Genomic DNA, 21,549 nt, shown 5'->3' on the forward strand with positions numbered 1-21,549 from the left:
ATGCCTTCTTCACCACCCTATCCACCTGTGACTCCACTTTCAAGGAGCTATGAACCTGTACTCCTAGATCTCTTTGTTCTATAACTCTCCCCAACGCCCTACCATTAACGGAGTAGGTCCTGGCCCGATTCGATCTACCAAAATGCATCACCTCACATTTACTTAAATTAAACTCCATCTGCCATTCATCGGCCCACTGGCCCAATTTATCAAGATCCCGTTGCAATCCTAGATAACCTTCTTCACTGTCCACAATGCCACCAATCTTGGTGTCATCTGCAAACTTACTAACCATGCCTCCTAAATTCTCATCCAAATCATTAATATAAATAACAAATAACAGCGGACCCAGCACCATTCAGGATCTCTTGTGGTTCCGCACATAGATGACCTTGTTGATCCTTAAGAGGCCCTACTCTCTTCCTAGTTACTCTTTTGCCCTTTATGTATTTGTAGAAGCTCTTTGGATTCTCCTTTGCCTTATCTGCCAAAGCAATCTCATGTCCCCTTTTTGCCCTCCTGATTTCTCTCTTAACTCTACTCCGGCAATCTCTATACTCTTCAAGGGATCCACTTGATCCCAGCTGCCTAAGCATGTCATATGCCGCCTCCTTCTTTTTGACTAGGGCCACAATCTCCCGAGTCATCCAAGGTTCCCTACTTCTACCAGCCTTGCCCTTCACTTTATAAGGAATGTGCTTACCCTGAACCCTGGTTAACACACTTTTGAAAGCCTCCCACTTACCAGACGTCCCTTTGCCTGCCAACAGACTCTCCCAATCAACTTCTGAAAGTTCCTGTCTAATGCCATCAAAATTGGCCTTTCCCCAATTTAGAATTTTAACTTTTGGGCCAGACCTATCATTCTCCATAGCTATCTTAAAACTAATGGAATTATGATCACTGGTCCCAAAGTGATCCCTCACTAACACTTCTGTCACCTGCCCTTCCTTATTTCCCAAGAGGAGGTCAAGTTTTGCCCCCTCTCTAGTCGGGCCATCCACATACTGAATGAGAAATTCCTCCTGAATATGCCCCCCCCCAGCAGAGGGAAATAGGGGTTGAAGTTATCTTACAGCTATACAGAGCTCTGGTCAGAGCCCAGCTGGAGATTGCTTTCAGTTCTGGGCACCGCACCTCAGGAAGGAGATATTGTCCTTGGAGGGGGGGGCAGAGCAGATTCACCAGAACGATACCGGGGCTAAAAGGGTTAAATTCCGAGGACAGGTCGCACAGACTCGGTTTGTATTCCCTCGAGTGTAGAAGATTAAGGGGTGATCTAATCGAGGGGTTTAAGATGATTAAAGGATTCGATAGGGTCGATAGAGAGAAACTATTTCCTCTGGTGGGGGGATTGCAGAACAAGGGGGCAGAACCTTAAAATTAGAGCCAGGCCGTTCAGGGGTGATGTCGGGAAGCACTTCCTCACACAAAGGGGAGTGGGAAATCTGGAAAACTCTCCCCTCCCCCCAAAAAGCCATCAAGGCTGGGGGTCAATTGGAAATTTCAAAACTGAGATTGGTCGATTTTTGTTAGGCAAGGGTAGTGTAACCAAGGCGGGTATAGATGCAGTTAAGATACAATTGTTAATTGAACGGCGGAACAGACTCGAGGGGCTGAATGGCCTCCTGCGTTTGAACTCACAAGCTGCTCATTCAGAAGGATAGAGTGAGGGGAAACGCATTAAGCTGATGCAATGTGTTGAAGTGCCCTTTAACGGGCAGCATCCAGAGAGACGCACAGGAAGGAGCAGGTACTGGTGTCTCGATAAGATTTATGTAACATAATTTAACGTTTATTGCAACGGTCCAGGTTAATCGTACAACAGCTGGCGCCTGGCCCACCGATGGATGACGCTCGGTGGGGTGGGGGACTTAAGACATTGCCACCCGGCGACCCCCTGACCCCAGAAAGTTCAGAGGGCAGACGGCGTGCAGCACTGCGTCAAAATTCCGATTTCTCACTTGGAGGCTCTCCCGAGTTTTCCGGCTTGCGCGAAGGGGCAGTAATGAATTCCCGCCCTCTCCCCGAAGACCAGCCGCAATTCCCGCTTGCCCCGTTTTGAGTTGGAGCCGGAGGGAATCGGCGAAGGGGGAATCTCTCGTCTCCTGGGGGAGGGGGTCGACGGGTTGTTCGTGCTCGGGCCGTGCTGAGCAGCTCTGGGGAACTCCTCCTCCCCTCGTTCCTCCTCCCGCCGCCGGCCCCCGCTCAGTCGTTCAGGGAGAAGTCCATGGCGGCAGTGAGCGTATCTGACAGCTTCGTTGCAATCTTGTCTGGAAGAAGACAAACACACTGGTCACAGCATTTGCCGTTTGTAAAGAGCCCTCGTCAGGTGGCTCAGTGAACGGAGGGGGGGGTAGTTCTCCCTGGGGCCAATATTCATCCCTCAACCAACATCCCTTTTTAAAAAAAAACATGATCTGGTCGTTTTATCACACTGCTGTTTGTGGGATCTTGCTGTGCGCAGATTGGCTGCTGCGTTTCCCTCATTACAACAGTGACTACACTTCACGTCTCGTCCCGAAAGACGGCCCCTCCGACAGTGCAGCGCTCCCTCAGTACTGGTACCGGGGTGGAGTGTCGGGGCCTGGATTACGGGGCTCGAGTCTCTCCGGAGTGGGGGCTCGAACCCACTGACTCGGGGGAGGGAAAGGGAAAGACAGGAGCGGCACTGGCTGAGATCAGTCCTTGCTGCCCAACTGGGAAAAAAAATGGCGAGCAGTTGGAACCATGACGAGGGGAACCCTGGTCTTGGCAGAGATGGCCCCCATCCCGGCCGGGGGGGGTGGGGAGGAGAAGGGCAGTGGGGCCCCGCTCCGCGCGACCCGTGGGTGAGGACAACCCGCTGTGATGCCCACCACAGTCGAACAGCTGGACGGCGGAACGTGGCGCTGCTGGAACCCGTGACCCAGCGGGGAGTGGCGGGTTTAAGAGAGACCCTCCCGTGTTCGCCCGAGGTCTCGCCGAGATGCCAACACGAGGCCGAGACCCACCTGCCCGCTTCTGCAGCTTCCTCCTCCGCTTGCTGGCCGCCCGCAGGGCCTGCCCCTGCTGCAGTGGGTCCACGTCCCTGATCACCTGCAGGGCCGGGAGTCGCAGGGCCGCTGCCTCCTCCTCCTTCTCCCCCAACCCCTGCGACTTGTCCCTCTTGCTTCCGAACGTCACCGTCATGGGCCCGAACTGCACAGAGGGAGACAGACATGTTCACATTGAGTTTACAGCACAGAAACAGGCCATTCGGCCCAACTGGTCTATCCCGGTGTTTATGCTCCACACGAGCCTCCTCCCTCCCTACTCCATCTCACCCTATCACCATATCCTTCTATTCCTTTCTCCCCTCATGTGTTTATCGAGCTTCCCCTTAAATCCATCGATTCTATTCCCCTCGACCACTCCCTGTGGGAGCGAGTTCCACATTCTCACCGCTCTCTGGGTGAAGAAGTTTCTCCTGAATTCCCCGATTGGATTTATTAGTGACTCTCTTATATTGATGGCCCCCTCGTTCTGGTCTCCCCCACAAGTGCAAACATCTTCTCTCCGTCTACCCTATCGAAACCCCTTCATCATTTTAAAGACCTCTATCAGGTCACCCCTCAGTCTTCTCTTTTCTAGAGAAAAGAGCCCCAGTCTGTTCAGTCTTTCCCGATAGTTATAACCTCTCAGTTCTGGGATCATCCTTGTGAATCTTTCTTGCACCTTCTCCAGTGCCTCTATATCCTTTTTATAATATGGAGACCAGAACTGTGCCCAGTGCTCCAAGTGTGATATGGAGACCAGAACTGTGCCCAGTGCTCCAAGTGTGATGTGGAGACCAGAACTGTGCCCAGTGCTCCAAGTGTGATGTGGAGACCAGAACTGTGCCCAGTGCTCCAAGTGTGATATGGAGACCAGAACTGTGCCCAGTGCTCCAAGTGAGATATGGAGACCAGAACTGTGCCCAGTATTCCAAGTGAGATATGGAGACCAGAACTGTGCCCAGTGCTCCAAGTGAGATATGGAGACCAGAACTGTGCCCAGTATTCCAAGTGTGATATGGAGACCAGAACTGTGCCCAGTGCTCCAAGTGAGATATGGAGACCAGAACTGTGCCCAGTGCTCCAAGTGTGATATGGAGACCAGAACTGTGCCCAGTGCTCCAAGTGTGATATGGAGACCAGAACTGCGTGCAGTAGGTGGGTCAGCATAATTCAGCTGACATTTAGAGGGGTCCTGATGGTGAAGTGCTCGCTTTTGAAGTGGGCTCTGACCTCAGTACAGAAGGATTATATTACCCCTGATAACAGTGTCCCCTGTACAGTACAGAATAAGGAGTATATTAACCCTATACTGTCCCCGTACACAGTACAGAAGGACTACCCTGATTTATGCCCTCTGGATCAGAGCAGTCCCTGGCAGTGTCCGTTTCAGCGGACAATTCTTGGTAGACGAGCTCGCTGTGGAGTCCGCGTTTGGCGAGGCGTTACCTCCGAGTCCTGGTCATCGGTCTTGCCCCCTCGCTCCTGCGTAACCCCGTCCTCTCCCATTTCACATTCGCTGTCGCCGCTCGTCAGCCCCGCCGTCTGCACGCAGATCCCGCTCTGCTCCGCAGGAGACGTGACCACTGCCACAAAACAGAGCAAGTTGTTAATGGTGGCGTGCCCCCCCCCCCCCCACCCCCCGGGAGACTCTCTCCACCAGAACCCCAGTGGTACCCATCGGGACACCACCGCCCACGGCCAATCGCACCGTCTCCCTGGCACTTTTATACGAAGTGCGAGCTTTTAATAAAATCTTTAATATATTAAAAATCTTCCCTTCAACTTATTCCATTTGGAATTCCAATGTCCGCGTTGATATTTGCACGAATAAGCCGCCTTCTCAAATGGAGCGCCACCACTGGTGGGAGGGTGTAACTACAGCGTGACGTTTACATAGGCGGTTCTCATTATAAATGTGGATGTCGAAATTTTACAAATATAAAAGGGGGAAGTGAATTGCATCTGCACAGTCTGATCCAATTATCCCCCCCCGTCCTCTGAAACCTGCTTCACCCGGAGACTACACTTAATTCCACTTGTGCGATGGCACAGGGGATCAATTGGTATTTATTTTTATATATAAAATTACACGGACACAACGGGCAAATCTTCGGAGTAAACTCCTTCGGTGCCACTTACTGGTAAGGGCCTCCTGGTTCCCTTTCTCCAACTCCTCGATGTCGAACTCTTTTCCCAATTCTGCCACAATCTCGGCGCTGATGTGCGTGGGGAGGGTGTGCGTCTCAGGCGGGTGGGTGAAGTAACAGATCTTCCCGCTGAGGAGAGACGAGAGGGCTTGGCTGTTAGGGGGCCGGCTTGGCTCGCTCGACAGTTGCACCCTCGCCTCGTGGGTCAGGAGGTCGTGAGTTCGAGCCCTGCACCAGAGACTTGAGCACAAAATCTAGGCCGACGCTCCCAGTGCCAGTACTGAGGGAGCGCCGCACTGTCGGAGGTGCCGCCTTTCAAGGCGCCTCATATCACAGGAACAGGAGGAGGCCATTCAGCCCCTCGAGACTGCTCCGCCATTCAATCAGATCATGGCTGATCTGTACCTCAACCATATTTACCTGCCGAGGCTCCATATTCCTTGACGACCTTACCTAACAAAAATCTACCAATCTCAGTTTTGAATTTTCCAATTGACCCCCGGCCTCGATGGCTTTTTGGGGGAGAGAGTTCCAGATTTCCACTCCCCTTTGTGTGAGGAAGTGCTTCCTGACATCACCCCTGAACGGCCTGGCTCTAATTTTAAGGTTCTGCCCCCCTTGTTCTGGACTCCCCCCACCAGAGGAAATAGTTTCTCTCTCTCTCTCTCTCTCGACCCTATCAAATCCTTTAATCATTTTAAACCCCTCGATTAGATCACCCCTTAATCTTCGACACTCGAGGGAATACAAGCCCAGTCTGTGCGACCTGTCCTCGTAATTTAACCCTTTTCGACCTGGAATCATTCTGGTGAATCTGCCCTGCACCCCCTCCAAGGCCAATATCCCCTTCCTGAGGTGCGGTGCCCAGGACTGAACGCAGTCTCTCCAGGTGGGGTCTGACCCGAGGCTCTGGATGGGGGTCCGGGTAGACAAATGAACATACATACAGCCCCTCGAGCCTGCTCTGCCATTTGATAAGATCATGGCTGATCTGATTGTGACCTCAACCCTACTTTCCCGTCTACCTACTATAACCTTTGACTCCCTTGTTAATCAGGAGAGAGAGAGAGAGAGACAGAGAGAGCCTTACCTGGTCCAGTCGGACAGTACGGTCTTCGCTGCCTTCTCATGGTCAGGGAGTCCTCCCTTCTTCAGCTTGCCGAGACGGCGGGCCAGCAGAGCCAGGAACTGCAGGGTGTCCCGAAACTCAGGGATGTCGTAGTGCTGCATGATCTGTAAGAGGGCGAGAGGTCAGAGGGGCAAACCGAGCCGACAGAGCGGAGGTCCTTACTCGATTTAATGGAAGGTTTTAAAAAAAAAATGGGTAATGGAGAAAATAACGAGACTGAAGAGAGACAAATCTCCAGGACCTGATGGTTTCCACCCCAGGGTATCAAGAGGAAATTCATAGAATCTTACAGCACAGGAGGAGGCCATTCGGCCCATCGTGCCTGTGCCAGCTCTTTGAAAGAGCTATCCAATCAGTCCCACTCCCCCTGCTCCTTCCCCCATCAATTCCCTGTTGGACGTCACTATTCGATCAGATTCCAGAATATAATAAAGAATAGTCAGCATGGATTCCAACCTTAATTAATTAATTAAAGAAGTAACAGAGAGGGTAGACAAGGGTAATGCAGTAGATGTAATATATTTGGATTTTCAAAAGGCCTTCGATAAGGTACCGCATGGACTAAGGTCAGACCGCGTGGAGTCAGGGCACCAGTAGCAGTAGTTAATACCAAGGATGACTGCGACAAAACACAAGACGACATTAATAAACTTTCAGAATGGGGAGGCAAATGGCAAATGAATTATCAATGTCAATGAGTGTGAGGTGGTGCATTTTGGCAGGAGGAATAAAAAGGCCACATACTGCTTGGGAAATAAGAGTCTAAATGGGGTAGGGGAGCAGAGGGATCTGGGGGTACAGATACACAGATCACTAAAAGTAGCGACGCAGGTTAATGAGACCATAAAAAGGCAAACCAAGCACTGGGGTTCATTTCTAGAGGGATAGAATTGAAAAGCAGAGAAGTTATGTAAAACTTGTATAGAACCTTGGTTAGACCACACTTGGAGCACTGGGCACAGTTCTGGTCTCCATATCACACTTGGAGCACTGGGCACAGTTCTGGTCTCCATATCACACTTGGAGCACTGGGCACAGTTCTGGTCTCCATATCACACTTGGAGCACTGGGCACAGTTCTGGTCTCCATATCACACTTGGAATACTGGGCACAGTTCTGGTCTCCATATCACACTTGGAGCACTGGGCACAGTTCTGGTCTCCATATCACACTTGGAGCACTGGGCACAGTTCTGGTCTCCATATCACACTTGGAGCACTGGGCACAGTTCTGGTCTCCATATCACACTTGGAATACTGGGCACAGTTCTGGTCTCCATATCACACTTGGAGCACTGGGCACAGTTCTGGTCTCCATATATTATAAAAAGGATATAGAGGCACTGGAGAAGGTGCAAGAAAGATTTACAAGGATGATCCCAGAACTGAGAGGTTATAACTATCGGGAAAGACTGAACAGACGGGGGCTCTTTTCTCTAGAAAAGAGAAGACTGAGGGGCGACCTGATAGAGGTCTTTAAAATTATGAAGGGGTTTCGATAGGGTAGACGTAGAGAAGATGTTTCCACTTGTGGGGGAGACCAGAACGAGGGGGCCATCAATATAAGAGAGTCACTAATAAATCCAATCGGGGAATTCAGGAGAAACTTCTTTACCCAGAGAGCGGTGAGAATGTGGAACTCGCTCCCACATGGAGTGGTCGAGGGGAATAGAATCGATGGATTTAAGGGGAAGCTCGATAAACACATGAGGGAGAAAGGAATAGAAGGAGAGGGTGATAGGGTGAGATGGAGTCGGGAGGGAGGAGGCTCGTGTGGAGCATAAACACCGGGATAGACCAGACGGGCCGAATGGCCTGTTTCTGTGCTGTAAATTCAATGTGAAGTAAAAAAAAGTAACGGGGAAAATAATGAGACTGAAGAGAGACAAATCTCCAGGACCTGATGGTTTCCACCCCGGGGGATTAAAAGGAGGTGAGGGAATTGCTGTGCTTTTGTCACGATCTTCCAAAACTCTCTCGATTCAGGAATCGTCCCCTCGAGGGGCTGAATGGCCGCCTCCTGTTCCGAAGACAGGCTCAAAGAATGAACACTATGGCTTTTCTCCAGCCCCTTTCACCACCTCAGGACGTCCGAAAGCCCTTCACAGCCAACGAAGCACAGTCACTCTAGTTATAGAGGCAAACAATTGGTGCACAGCAAGATTCCACCAAACAGGCAAATGACCAGTCAATCTGTATTTTTAGTGATGTTGGTTGAGGGATAAATATCGGCCCCAGGGAGAACTCCCCCCACCCACCCTCTGCTCCTCTTCCAATAGCGGCTGTGGGATCTTCTACATCCACCTGAGAGGGCAGACGGGACCTCGGTTTAACGTCTCCTCCAAAAGACGGCCCCTCCGACAGTGCGGTGCTCCCTCAGTACTGCCCCTACGACAGTGCGGCGCTCCCTCAGTACTGCCCCTACGACAGTGCGGCGCTCCCTCAGTACCGACCCTCCGACAGTGCGGTGCTCCCTCAGTACTGCCCCTACGACAGTGCGGCGCTCCCTCAGTACTGCCCCTACGACAGTGCGGCGCTCCCTCAGTACCGACCCTCCGACAGTGCGGCGCTCCCTCAGTACCGACCCTCCGACAGTGCGGCGCTCCCTCAGTACCGACCCTCCGACAGTGCGGCGCTCCCTCAGTACCGACCCTCCGACAGTGCGGCGCTCCCTCAGTACCGACCCTCCGACAGTGCGGCGCTCCCTCAGTACCGCCCCTCCGACAGTGCGGCGCTCCCTCAGTACCGACCCTCCGACAGTGCGGCGCTCCCTCAGTACTGACCCTCCGACAGTGCGGCGCTCCCTCAGTACTGACCCTCCGACAGTGCGGCGCTCCCTCAGTACCGACCCTCCGACAGTGCGGCGCTCCCTCAGTACTGACCCTCCGACAGTGCGGCGCTCCCTCAGTACTGACCCTCCGACAGTGCGGCGCTCCCTCAGTACTGACCCTCCGACAGTGCGGCGCTCCCTCAGTACCGACCCTCCGACAGTGCGGCGCTCCCTCAGTACCGCCCCTCCGACAGTGCGGCGCTCCCTCAGTACCGACCCTCCGACAGTGCGGCGCTCCCTCAGTACTGACCCTCCGACAGTGCGGCGCTCCCTCAGTACTGACCCTCCGACAGTGCGGCGCTCCCTCAGTACCGACCCTCCGACAGTGCGGCGCTCCCTCAGTACTGACCCTCCGACAGTGCGGCGCTCCCTCAGTACCGACCCTCCGACAGTGCGGCGCTCCCTCAGTACTGACCCTCCGACAGTGCGGCGCTCCCTCAGTACCGACCCTCCGACAGTGCGGCGCTCCCTCAGTACTGACCCTCCGACAGTGCGGCGCTCCCTCAGTACCGCCCCTCCGACAGTGCGGCGCTCCCTCAGTACCGACCCTCCGACAGTGCGGCGCTCCCTCAGTACCGACCCTCCGACAGTGCGGCGCTCCCTCAGTACTGACCCTCCGACAGTGCGGCGCTCCCTCAGTACCGACCCTCCGACAGTGCGGCGCTCCCTCAGTACTGACCCTCCGACAGTGCGGCGCTCCCTCAGTACCGACCCTCCGACAGTGCGGCGCTCCCTCAGTACCGCCCCTCCGACAGTGCGGCGCTCCCTCAGTACCGACCCTCCGACAGTGCGGCGCTCCCTCAGTACTGACCCTCCGACAGTGCGGCGCTCCCTCAGTACTGACCCTCCGACAGTGCGGCGCTCCCTCAGTACCGACCCTCCGACAGTGCGGCGCTCCCTCAGTACTGACCCTCCGACAGTGCGGCGCTCCCTCAGTACCGACCCTCCGACAGTGCGGCGCTCCCTCAGTACTGACCCTCCGACAGTGCGGCGCTCCCTCAGTACCGCCCCTCCGACAGTGCGGCGCTCCCTCAGTACCGACCCTCCGACAGTGCGGCGCTCCCTCAGTACTGACCCTCCGACAGTGCGGCGCTCCCTCAGTACTGACCCTCCGACAGTGCGGCGCTCCCTCAGTACCGACCCTCCGACAGTGCGGCGCTCCCTCAGTACTGACCCTCCGACAGTGCGGCGCTCCCTCAGTACCGACCCTCCGACAGTGCGGCGCTCCCTCAGTACTGACCCTCCGACAGTGCGGCGCTCCCTCAGTACCGACCCTCCGACAGTGCGGTGCTCCCTCAGTACCGACCCTCCGACAGTGCGGCGCTCCCTCAGTACTGACCCTCCCACAGTGCGGCGCTCCCTCAGTACCGACCCTCCGACAGTGCGGCGCTCCCTCAGTACTGACCCTCCGACAGTGCGGCGCTCCCTCAGTACCGACCCTCCGACAGTGCGGCGCTCCCTCAGTACCGACCCTCCGACAGTGCGGCGCTCCCTCAGTACTGACCCTCCGACAGTGCGGCGCTCCCTCAGTACCGACCCTCCGACAGTGCGGCGCTCCCTCAGTACCGACACCGGGAGGGAGTGTCGGGGCCTGGATTACGGGGCTCGAGTCTCTGGAGCGGGGGCTCGAACCTCCGACCTTCTGACTCCGAGGCGAGAGTGGGACCGAAGCTGGTGGAGGGGCATGAGGAACCGTTCCCACCCACCCACACGCCCCCACCTCCGTCCCACCGACGCACCTGTTGCTTGTTACACCGTCTCAAAATGGCGCCCACCGGCTCGACTGGGTCCACCAGCTGCTCGATCTTCACGCAGTTCCGCAGGATCACGGCCGCGTCAGAGTTCGAGGTCGCCATGACGATGCCCGGGCAGTCCAGCAGCTTGATGTGTTTGTCGAGGTGAATCTCCTGCAGGCACCTGAGGGGGAAGCTGTCGTCACTCACTGCTCGGGAACCACTGTACATCCCCCCCATCAAACACTCCCAGGGCAGGTACAGGGTTAGATACAGAGTAAAGCTCCCTCTACACTGTCCCGTCAAACATTCCCAGGGCAGGTACAGGGTTAGATACAGAGTAAAGCTCCCTCTACACTGTCCCGTCAAACATTCCCAGGGCAGGTACAGGGTTAGATACAGAGTAAAGCTCCCTCTACACTGTCCCATCAAACACTCCCAGGGTCAGGTACAGGGTTAGATACAGAGTAAAGCTCCCTCTACACTGTCCCATCAAACACTCCCAGGGCAGGTACAGGGTTAGATACAGAGTAAAGCTCCCTCTACACTGTCCCATCAAACACTCCCAGGGCAGGTACAGGGTTAGATACAGAGTAAAGCTCCCTCTACACTGTCCCCATCAAACACTCCCAGGGCAGGTACAGGGTTAGATACAGAGTAAAGCTCCCTCTACACTGTCCCATCAAACACTCCCAGGGCAGGTACAGGATTAGATACAGAGTAAAGCTCCCTCTACACTGTCCCATCAAACACTCCCAGGGTCAGGTACAGGGTGAGATACAGAGTAAAGCTCCCTCTACACTGTCCCATCAAACACTCCCAGGGCAGGTACAGGGTTAGATACAGAGTAAAGCTCCCTCTACACTGTCCCATCAAACACTCCCAGGGCAGGTACAGGGTTAGATACAGAGTAAAGCTCCCTCTGCACTGTCCCATCAAACACTCCCAGGGCAGGTACAGGGTTAGATACAGAGTAAAGCTCCCTCTACACTGTCCCGTCAAACACTCCCAGGGCAGGTACAGGGTTAGATACAGAGTAAAGCTCCCTCTACACTGTCCCATCAAACACTCCCAGGGCAGGTACAGGGTTAGATACAGAGTAAAGCTCCCTCTACACTGTCCCATCAAACACTCCCAGGGCAGGTACAGGGTTAGATACAGAGTAAAGCTCCCTCTACACTGTCCCGTCAAACACTCCCAGGGCAGGTACAGGGTTAGATACAGAGTAAAGCTCCCTCTGCACTGTCCCATCAAACACTCCCAGGGCAGGTACAGGGTGAGATACAGAGTAAAGCTCCCTCTACACTGTCCCATCAAACACTCCCAGGGCAGGTACAGGGTTAGATACAGAGTAAAGCTCCCTCTACACTGTCCCATCAAACACTCCCAGGGCAGGTACAGGATTAGATACAGAGTAAAGCTCCCTCTACACTGTCCCGTCAAACACTCCCAGGGCAGGTACAGGGTTAGATACAGAGTAAAGCTCCCTCTACACTGTCCCATCAAACACTCCCAGGGCAGGTACAGGGTTAGATACAGAGTAAAGCTCCCTCTACACTGTCCCATCAAACACTCCCAGGGCAGGTACAGGATTAGATACAGAGTAAAGCTCCCTCTACACTGTCCCGTCAAACACTCCCAGGGCAGGTACAGGGTTAGATACAGAGTAAAGCTCCCTCTACACTGTCCCATCAAACACTCCCAGGGCAGGTACAGGGTTAGATACAGAGTAAAGCTCCCTCTACACTGTCCCATCAAACACTCCCAGGGCAGGTACAGGGTTAGATACAGAGTAAAGCTCCCTCTACACTGTTCCGGGGGGGGTGCGGAGGGAAATGAGAACCTGGAATTCAATTTTGATAGGGAAGGAAACCTGCCGTCCTTACCCGGTCTGGGCCTATATCTCTCTCCCATCCCACACTCATTGTGGTTGACTCTTAACTATCCTCCGAAGTAGACTCACTCAGTTTAAAAATAAATCATTCATGGGATGTGGGCGTCGCTGGCGAGGCCGGCATTTATTGCCCGTCCCTAGTCGCCCCTTGAGAAGGTGGTGGTGAGCCGCCTTCTTGAACCGCTGCAGTCCGTGTGGTGACGGTTCTCCCACAGTGCTGTTAGGGAGGGAGTTCCAGGATTTTGACCCAGCGACGATGAAGGAACGGCCGATATATTTCCAAGTCGGGATGGTGTGTGACTCGGAGGGGAACGTGCAGGTGGTGTTGTTCCCATGTACCTGCTGCTCTTGTCCTTCTAGGTGGTAGAGGTCGCGGGTTTGGGAGGTGCTGTCGAAGAAGCCTTGGCGAGTTGCTGCAGTGCATCCTGTGGATGGTACACACTGCAGCCACGGTGCGCCGGTGGTGAAGGGAGTGGGTTTGGGAGGGTGCTGTCGAGGAGTGAATCGGACGGCGGTGACGGGAGGGACTGCGGGAATCTTTCCCCATAAAGCGGGATATGTCGGACGCGGCACGTTACCTCGGGGGTGGGGGGAACGTTTGAGCACCACAGGACGTTCACAGACTAACTGAGCACCTCGTCTCGGGTCTCGGGCCTCACTTACTTGGTGACTCCGGGTGTCGCCCCTACGTTGCACGCCCGGACTCTCTTCAGACTGTTGATCAAGCTGCTCTTCCCGACGTTGGGGAACCCTGGGAACGTCGCGGGGCAGAAAAAAAAAACGGTCGGGTTAGATGGCTTCAGCCGGGAAACGCCCCGCTCGTAGACGCGGGGAAATTCCACCCTCGGCGAAGGCTTGGGATCTCCCCCTCGCCCCCACTGAAGATTTCGCAGCCCGGACCAGGGCCTGTTAGGCGGACTATTCGACTGCAGGGGGCGTCGCGGCCCCCCACGCTCGACGCCCCGAGACGCGCGCTTTCCAGCGGGGAGCGACTGCGTCTCCGTCGGGAAGCGAGGGAGCTTCCCTTCCTCGCGGCAGCCGCCCCGCCGCTCCCCCCCGCCATTTTTGCATCGCCGTCCCGTGTGCTCACCGACCACGCCCACGGTGATGGCGGTTTTGAGGTCCCGGCTCCTGCAGTAGTTGCCCAGTAGACGCATGAGGTTGTCGGCTCCGACGCACGCGCTGCTCTGCAGCAGATCGGCGCCCGCCTTCTCCACCGGGACTTTGCTCCGATGCTGTTGGGCGTAAGTGGGGGGGGGTGGTGGTGGAAAGAAGAGAATTCACATTACTCACAGCTCACGTTTCAACAGCGCCTTTCCCCACCTCGGGACCACCCCCACCCCCCCCCCCCCCGGGGATCGATAGGTTCTCGTCAGCTCAAGGGATACGCAGCGAAGGCAGGTCGAAGGAGCGGAGGGACAGATCTAAATGAGCGGCGGAACAGGCTCGAGGGGCTGAATGGCCTCCTCCCTGCTCCTACGTCCCGAAGAAAGGAGGGACTTGCAGTTCTGCAGCGCCTTGCACGGCCTCAGGGCGTCTTAAAACTCCTTACGGCCATTTTTGGAGGTGTAATGTGGGTATCGTGGCAGCCAGTGTGCGCACAGCAAGACCCCACACACAGCCATGTGATACACGCCCAGGCCGTCTGCTTGTTGAGGGATGCATATCGGCACCAGGACACCAGGGTGAACGGCCCTCGCCCTCCTCCTCCTCCTCCTCCTCCCTTCTTCCAATAGCGGCCTTGGGATTGTATTACGTCCCATCTGAGAGGGGACGGGGGGCCTCGGTTTAACATCTCATCCCGAAAGACGGCCCCTCCCACAGTGCGGCGCTCCCTCAGTACTGACCCTCCGACAGTGCGGCGCTCCCTCAGGACTGACCTTCCCACAGTGCGGCGCTCCCTCAGTACTGACCCTCCGACAGTGCGGCGCTCCCTCAGTACCGACCCTCCGACAGTGCGGCGCTCCCTCAGTACCGACCCTCCCACAGTGCGGCGCTCCCTCAGTACTGACCCTCCGACAGTGCGGCCCTCCCTCAGTACTGACCCTCCGACAGTGCGGCGCTCCCTCAGTACCGACCCTCCGACAGTGCGGCGCTCCCTCAGTACTGACCCTCCGACAGTGCGGCGCTCCCTCAGTACTGACCCTCCGACAGTGCGGCCCTCCCTCAGTACTGACCCTCCGACAGTGCGGCCCTCCCTCAGTACCGACCCTCCGACAGTGCGGCGCTCCCTCAGTACCGACCCTCCGACAGTGCGGCGCTCCCTCAATACTGACCCTCCGACAGTGCGGCGCTCCCTCAGTACCGACCCTCCGACAGTGCGGCGCTCCCTCAATACTGACCCTCCGACAGTGCGGCTCTCCCTCAGTACCGACCCTCCCACAGTGCGGCGCTCCCTCAGTACCGACCCTCCGACAGTGCGGCGCTCCCTCAGTACTGACCCTCCGACAGTGCGGCGCTCCCTCAGTACCGACCCTCCGACAGTGCGGCGCTCCCTCAGTACTGACCCTCCGACAGTGCGGCGCTCCCTCAGTACCGACCCTCCGACAGTGCGGCGCTCCCTCAGTACCGACCCTCCGACAGTGCGGCGCTCCCTCAGTACTGACCCTCCGACAGTGCGGCGCTCCCTCAGTACCGCCCCTCCGACAGTGCGGCGCTCCCTCAGTACTGACCCTCCGACAGTGCGGCGCTCCCTCAGTACCGACCCTCCGACAGTGCGGCGCTCCCTCAGTACCGACCCTCCGACAGTGCGGCGCTCCCTCAGTACCGACCCTCCGACAGTGCGGCGCTCCCTCAGTACGGACCCTCCGACAGTGCGGCGCTCCCTCAGTACCGACCCTCCGACAGTGCGGCGCTCCCTCAGTACCGACCCTCCGACAGTGCGGCGCTCCCTCAGTACCGACCCTCCGACAGTGCGGCGCTCCCTCAGTACCGGCACCGGGGGGAGTGTCGGGGCCTGGATTACGGGGCTCGAGTCTCAGGAGTGGGGGGCTCGGACCCCCGACTCTCCTGACTCCGAGGGGAGAGAGAGTGAGACCCCACCGAGCCACGGGCCGACACTGTGACCGTGCGGGGGACCAGGCTCGCTGGGACTTCCGCCGAAACCCGTTTCCGCCCGGCCGTTTGCGTTTTAGAACTCACGCCACCGGGGTGGCGTCCAAGGAACCGCTCCGCCTCGAGAGGGAGGCGCCTCAGAGGGGCGCAAGGGACCCAAAAGGGGAAAGTAAACCTGGCCACGCTCCCGCATGCCCTGGGGTCAGGGTGCAACGGTCAAATGTCAGGGAGCGGAGGGCGAGCGAGAGCGAGAGCTGGAACGAATTGGCAAGGACTGGTTCGGAAACGCTGGGTGACGCAACGGGAGACGGCGGTCGCGGGGGGGGGGGGGGGGGGAAGGGAAGGGCTAGGATTCCGCACGGGTGGGGTCAAACGGGCTGAAGGGCCAGGCGATTTGCGTGTTCCCCTCCCCCACTCTGGCGGTTCCAAACTTTCAGGGGGTGGGGGGAGGGGCGTGGCATGGCGGGCAGGAGCCACGCTTCTTACGCCAGCCGGGACCGCGAAGGCGGCAATTCGACCGAGGGGGGCTGCGCGCACTCACCAGGTTTCTATTCTGGAGCTGGGTGGAGGCTTTGAAGGCCACGGTGGGCAGCTCATTTCTCAGGTACTTCAGCCACTTCTCGATAATGTCCTTCGATACGAGGTCTGCGGGGGGGGAACAAGCAACTTGCATATATCCAGCGCCTTTAACGTAGTAAAACGTCCCCTGGGCCCTTCCCAGGAGCGTAAATCAGACAATATTTGACACCGAGACACGTAAGGTGATATTAGGACAGGTGACCAAAAGCTCGGTCAAAGAGGGAGGTTTTAAGGAGCGTCTTAAAGGAGGAGAGAGAGAGGCGGAGAGGTTTAGGGAGGGGATTCCAGAGCTTAGGGCCGAGGCGGCTGAAGGCACGGCCGCCAATGGTGGAGCGATGGGAATCGGGGGATGGACAAGAGGCCGGAATTGGAGGAGGGCAGAGATCTCGGGGGGGTTGTAGGGGCTGGAGGAGGTTCCAGAGATAGGGAGGGGGAGCGAGGGCCATGGAGGGGATTTGAACATGAGGATGTGAATTTTAAATTGGAGGCATTGCCGGACCGGGAGCCAATGGAGGTCAGGGAGCGCAGTGGGGGGTGATGGGTGAACGGGACTCGGTGCGAGTTAGGATACGGGGGGGCAGCAGAGTTCTGGATGAGCTGGAGTTTACGGAGGGTGGGAGGGTGGAGGATGAGAGGCCGGCCAGGGGAGCATGGGAATAGTCAGGCCTGAGAGCGACCTCCCTCCCCGCCCCCACCGACTCGCTAGAAGACGGCCAATCCACAAGTGAGTGCCACCGGACTATTCGACCGCAGAGGGCATCACGGCTCTCACTTGATATCCACACACTTTGCAGACCAGGAGCGGGCACCCCCTGGCCGATCTTCCCTCTCTTTGGTACGGACACCAATCGCAGCCCCCCTCCCACGGCCGCTCCGGCTGGGGATGGAACTGGAGGATCTTCCAAGGCGTCACGCTGGGCCGGTGACTTAGTTCCCCCTCCCACCCCCCCAAAAACCTCAGGGGGAGCTTCCGACAGTCCAAACTTAAAGGGGCGTTGACCGGGATAACAAGCACCGGCCCGTCACCAGAAATGAAACGACTCCCGCCAACACAATAGAGAGAGAGAGACAGAGAGAGAGAGAGAGAGAGAGAGAGAGACAGAAAGAGAGAGAGAGAAAGAGACAGAGAGAGAGAGACAGAAAGAGACAGAAAGAGAGAGAGAGAAAGAGACAGAAAGAGAGAGACAGAGAGAGAGACAGAAAGAGAGAGAGACAGAGAGAGAGACACAAAGAGAGAGAGAGAGAGAGAGACACAGAGAGAGAGAGAGAGACACAGAGAGAGAGAGAGAGACACAGAGAGAGAGAGAGAGACACAGAGAGAGAGACAGAGAGAGAGCGTTACAAATTCAATAGCCCGGTGGTGAAGGATAGAATACTGGAGAGCCGGGTCTTCAGTTGCTTCCAGGCCTCTATTCACAGATCCCGATGAGCTCTCGTGTTTTTGGATACCAGCGAGTGTCCAATCGATATGCACTCCCTGAATACAATTTAACACTAACTGATCTAAATCATACAATTAACGAGAGGGAGAGGGAGAGGGAAAAGAATTTGCATTTCTAAAGCGCCTTTCACAGCCTCAGCTCCTCACAGCCAATGAAGTACTCCTGAAACGTAGTCCCCGTTTGTCACGCAGCAACTTTCAAAAGGGAATCGGATAAATACTCGAAGGGGAAAAATTTGCAGGGGGAAAGAGCGGGGACTGATTGGACAGCTCTTTCAAAGAGCCGGCACGGGCACGATGGGCCGAACGGCCTCCTTCTCTGCTGTCGCGTTCTGATACCATGATGGATAGAAGGATATGGTGAAGATGGAGTAGGGAGGGAGGAGGCTCGTGCGGAGCATAAACACCGGGATAGCCCGGTTGGGCCGAACGGCCAGATTTCTGTGCTGTAAAACTCGACGTCACTCTACGTAATGCAGGCAGTTTCCATTGTACGAAAAGGTGGGTTTTTAAAAAATCGGACCGAACTCGAGACGAGAATTTTCCGTTGGTAAGAACGCAGATTTTTTTTTTAAAAGATATCGAAAAGACAGATTAAAGGGCCCAGTCCTCACCGATCTTGTTCAGCACCAGGACGATCCGCTTGTTTGTTCCCGACTGAAGTACGGCCCGTTCCACCTGCGGACACCGACAGCCCATGGGGTCCCTGCTGTCCAGCACCTCGAGAATCACGTCGGAGGCTTCAACCACCTGAGGGACGAGACAGCCCAGAAACGGGATGGGGGGGGGGGTTAGAAAAAAGGAACAGACTCCCATTTCTCTGGCCCCTTTCACCACCGCAGGACGTCCCAAAGCCCTCACAGCCAATGGAGCACTTTTATTTCTGAATTGTTGCCACTGTTGTAACGTAGGGAACAATTTGCGCACAGCAAGATCCCACAAGCAGCAATGTGATAATGACCAGTTTTTTTTTATTGTGATGATGGTCGAGGGATTAAATATCGGCCCCAGGACACCGGGGAGAACCCCCCTCCCCTGCTCTTCTTCCAATAGCGGCCGTGGGATCTTCTACGTCCCGCCCGAGGGGGCAGACGAGGGGGGCCTCGGTTTGACGTCTCATCCCGAAGACGGACCCTCCGACAGTGCGGCACTCCCTCAGTACCGACCCTCCGACAGTGCGGCGCTCCCTCAGTACTGACCCTCCGACAGTGCGGCGCTCCCTCAGTACTGACCCTCTGACAGTGCGGCGCTCCCTCAGTACCGACCCTCCGACAGTGCGGCGCTCCCTCAGTACTGACCCTCCGACAGTGCGGCGCTCCCTCAGTACTGACCCTCCGACAGTGCGGTGCTCCCTCAGTACCGACCCTCCGACAGTGCGGCACTCCCTCAGTACCGACCCTCCGACAGTGCGGCGCTCCCTCAGTACTGACCCTCCGACAGTGCGGCGCTCCCTCAGTACGGACCCTCCGACAGTGCGGCGCTCCCACAGTACTGACCCTCCGACAGTGCGGCGCTCCCTCAGTACCGACCCTCCGACAGTGCGGCGCTCCCTCAGTACCGACCCTCCGACAGTGCGGCGCTCCCTCAGTACCGACCCTCCGACAGTGCGGCGCTCCCTCAGTACCGACCCTCCGACAGTGCGGCGCTCCCTCAGTACCGACCCTCCGACAGTGCGGCGCTCCCTCAGTACTGACCCTCCGACAGTGCGGCGCTCCCTCAGTACCGCCCCTCCGACAGTGCGGCGCTCCCTCAGTACCGACCCTCCGACAGTGCGGCGCTCCCTCAGTACGACCCTCCGACAGTGCGGCGCTCCCTCAGTACTGACCCTCCGACAGTGCGGCGCTCCCTCAGTACCGACCCTCCGACAGTGCGGCGCTCCCTCAGTACCGACCCTCCGACAGTGCGGCGCTCCCTCAGTACCGACCCTCCGACAGTGCGGCGCTCCCTCAGTACAGACCCTCCGACAGTGCGGCGCTCCCTCAGTACGGCCCCTCCGACAGTGCGGCGCTCCCTCAGTACGCCCCTCCGACAGTGCGGCGCTCCCTCAGTACCGACCCTCCCACAGTGCGGCGCTCCCTCAGTACCGACCCTCCGACAGTGCGGCGCTCCCTCAGTACCGACCCTCCGACAGTGCGGCGCTCCCTCAGTACCGCCCCTCCGACAGTGCGGCGCTCCCTCAGTACGGCCCCTCCGACAGTGCGGCGCTCCCTCAGTACCGACCCTCCGACAGTGCGGCGCTCCCTCAGTACCGACCCTCCGACAGTGCGGCGCTCCCTCAGTACGGCCCCTCCGACAGTGCGGCGCTCCCTCAGTACCGACCCTCCGACAGTGCGGCGCTCCCTCAGTACCGACCCTCCGACAGTGCGGCGCTCCCTCGGTACCGACCCTCCGACAGTGCGGCGCTCCCTCAGTACCGACCCTCCGACAGTGCGGCGCTCCCTCAGTACCGAACCTCCGACAGTGCGGCGCTCCCTCAGTACCGACCCTCCGACAGTGCGGCGCTCCCTCAGTACCGACGCTCCGACAGTGCGGCGCTCCCTCAGTACCGCCCCCTCCGACAGTGTGGCGCTCCCTCAGTACCGGCCCTCCGACAGTGCGGCGCTCCCTCAGTACCGACCCTCCGACAGTGCGGCGCTCCTCAGTACTGCCCCTCCGACAGTGCGGCGCTCCCTCAGTACTGACCCTCCGACAGTGCGGCGCTCCCTCAGTACCGACCCTCCGACAGTGCGGCGCTCCCTCAGTACCGGCACCGGGGGGGGGGGGGGGGGGGGGGGGGGGGGAGAGTGTCGGGGCCTGGATTACGGGGCGCGAGTCTCTGGAGCGGGGGCTCGAACCCCCGACCTTCTGACTCCCGAGGCGAGAGAGGGAGACCCCACTGAGCCACGGTTGAAACGCAAAAAAGAGGCGCGAGCCGACCTCCCCGTGGCACCGCTCCCGGTAATTTGAAGGACGCCCTGCCTTTATAAGGGCGGGAGCGCTGCACGTATCACCCACAGAGCACCGGTCTGCTGCAGAGGCGGAGCCGTGCGTAGATGGCCCGCCCCTTTAAGGCCACAAGATCCGACTGCTGCCGGTCGCCAGGTGTGAGGTCAGTTGGAGGTGAATTGCTTCAGGTCAGTTAGAGGTGAATTGCTTCAGGTCAGTTAGAGGTGAATTGCTTCAGGTCAGTTCGAGACCAAGAGCAAGCAGGACAACAAAAATGGCAGGCTGGACACCTGAAACATCACAGACACATCTTCGGATAGATATGACGTGCGCCTCCATTTTCAAAATGGCGGAGGGGAGGAAAAGAGAGAGAGAGAGAGAGAGTGAGAATTAAGTGCCACTGACCTTTTTAAATTCCCTGTAGTACGATTTCCGGGAGTTCTCGTTCTCCAGATTTGGGATGCTCTGTAGCTCGCTCTCCTGGGTAGAGAAGCCAAGTCCCATCTAAATATTATAGCACGGAAACAGGCCATTCGGCCCACTCACCACACGGTAAAAACTTTCACGGCTACGGGGAAAGGGCGGGGGGAATGGGACTAATTGGATAGCTCTTTCAAAGAGCTGGCACCGGCACGAGGGGACGAATGGCCTCCTCCTGTGCAGTGCGATCCTGCGATCCGTACGCATGTGCGCCCCTCCTGGTCCCCTATCACCGACCGAACCCCTTCTGAAATGTCGGCCTGGTCTCTGCTTCGATTCTCGGCCCTCCCCCCTTCCCCGCCCTGCCTCACATCACCCCAC

General features: G+C 57.3%; 1 protein-coding gene across 1 annotated transcript in view; it reads right to left on the reverse strand.

The window, feature by feature from the left end:
- Positions 1 to 1,773: 1,773 nt before the first annotated feature.
- The window catches only part of gnl3l (G protein nucleolar 3 like), a 20,348-nt gene continuing 572 nt past the window's right edge, over positions 1,774 to 21,549 (reverse strand). The window contains exons 2-12 of the mRNA XM_067977788.1: positions 21,154 to 21,228; positions 18,438 to 18,573; positions 16,345 to 16,448; positions 13,840 to 13,984; positions 13,413 to 13,500; positions 10,862 to 11,039; positions 6,255 to 6,397; positions 5,157 to 5,293; positions 4,464 to 4,600; positions 2,994 to 3,180; positions 1,774 to 2,273 (exon numbers count right to left, since the gene is read on the reverse strand). Of these exons, the coding sequence (XP_067833889.1) occupies positions 2,209 to 2,273; positions 2,994 to 3,180; positions 4,464 to 4,600; positions 5,157 to 5,293; positions 6,255 to 6,397; positions 10,862 to 11,039; positions 13,413 to 13,500; positions 13,840 to 13,984; positions 16,345 to 16,448; positions 18,438 to 18,573; positions 21,154 to 21,228 (1,395 nt within the window). The 3' untranslated portion in view covers positions 1,774 to 2,208. The remainder of the gene's footprint in view (positions 2,274 to 2,993; positions 3,181 to 4,463; positions 4,601 to 5,156; positions 5,294 to 6,254; positions 6,398 to 10,861; positions 11,040 to 13,412; positions 13,501 to 13,839; positions 13,985 to 16,344; positions 16,449 to 18,437; positions 18,574 to 21,153; positions 21,229 to 21,549) is intronic.

This window comes from Heptranchias perlo, unplaced genomic scaffold (genome assembly GCF_035084215.1).
Source record: "Heptranchias perlo isolate sHepPer1 unplaced genomic scaffold, sHepPer1.hap1 HAP1_SCAFFOLD_178, whole genome shotgun sequence".
NCBI classification, from domain to species: domain Eukaryota; kingdom Metazoa; phylum Chordata; class Chondrichthyes; order Hexanchiformes; family Hexanchidae; genus Heptranchias; species Heptranchias perlo.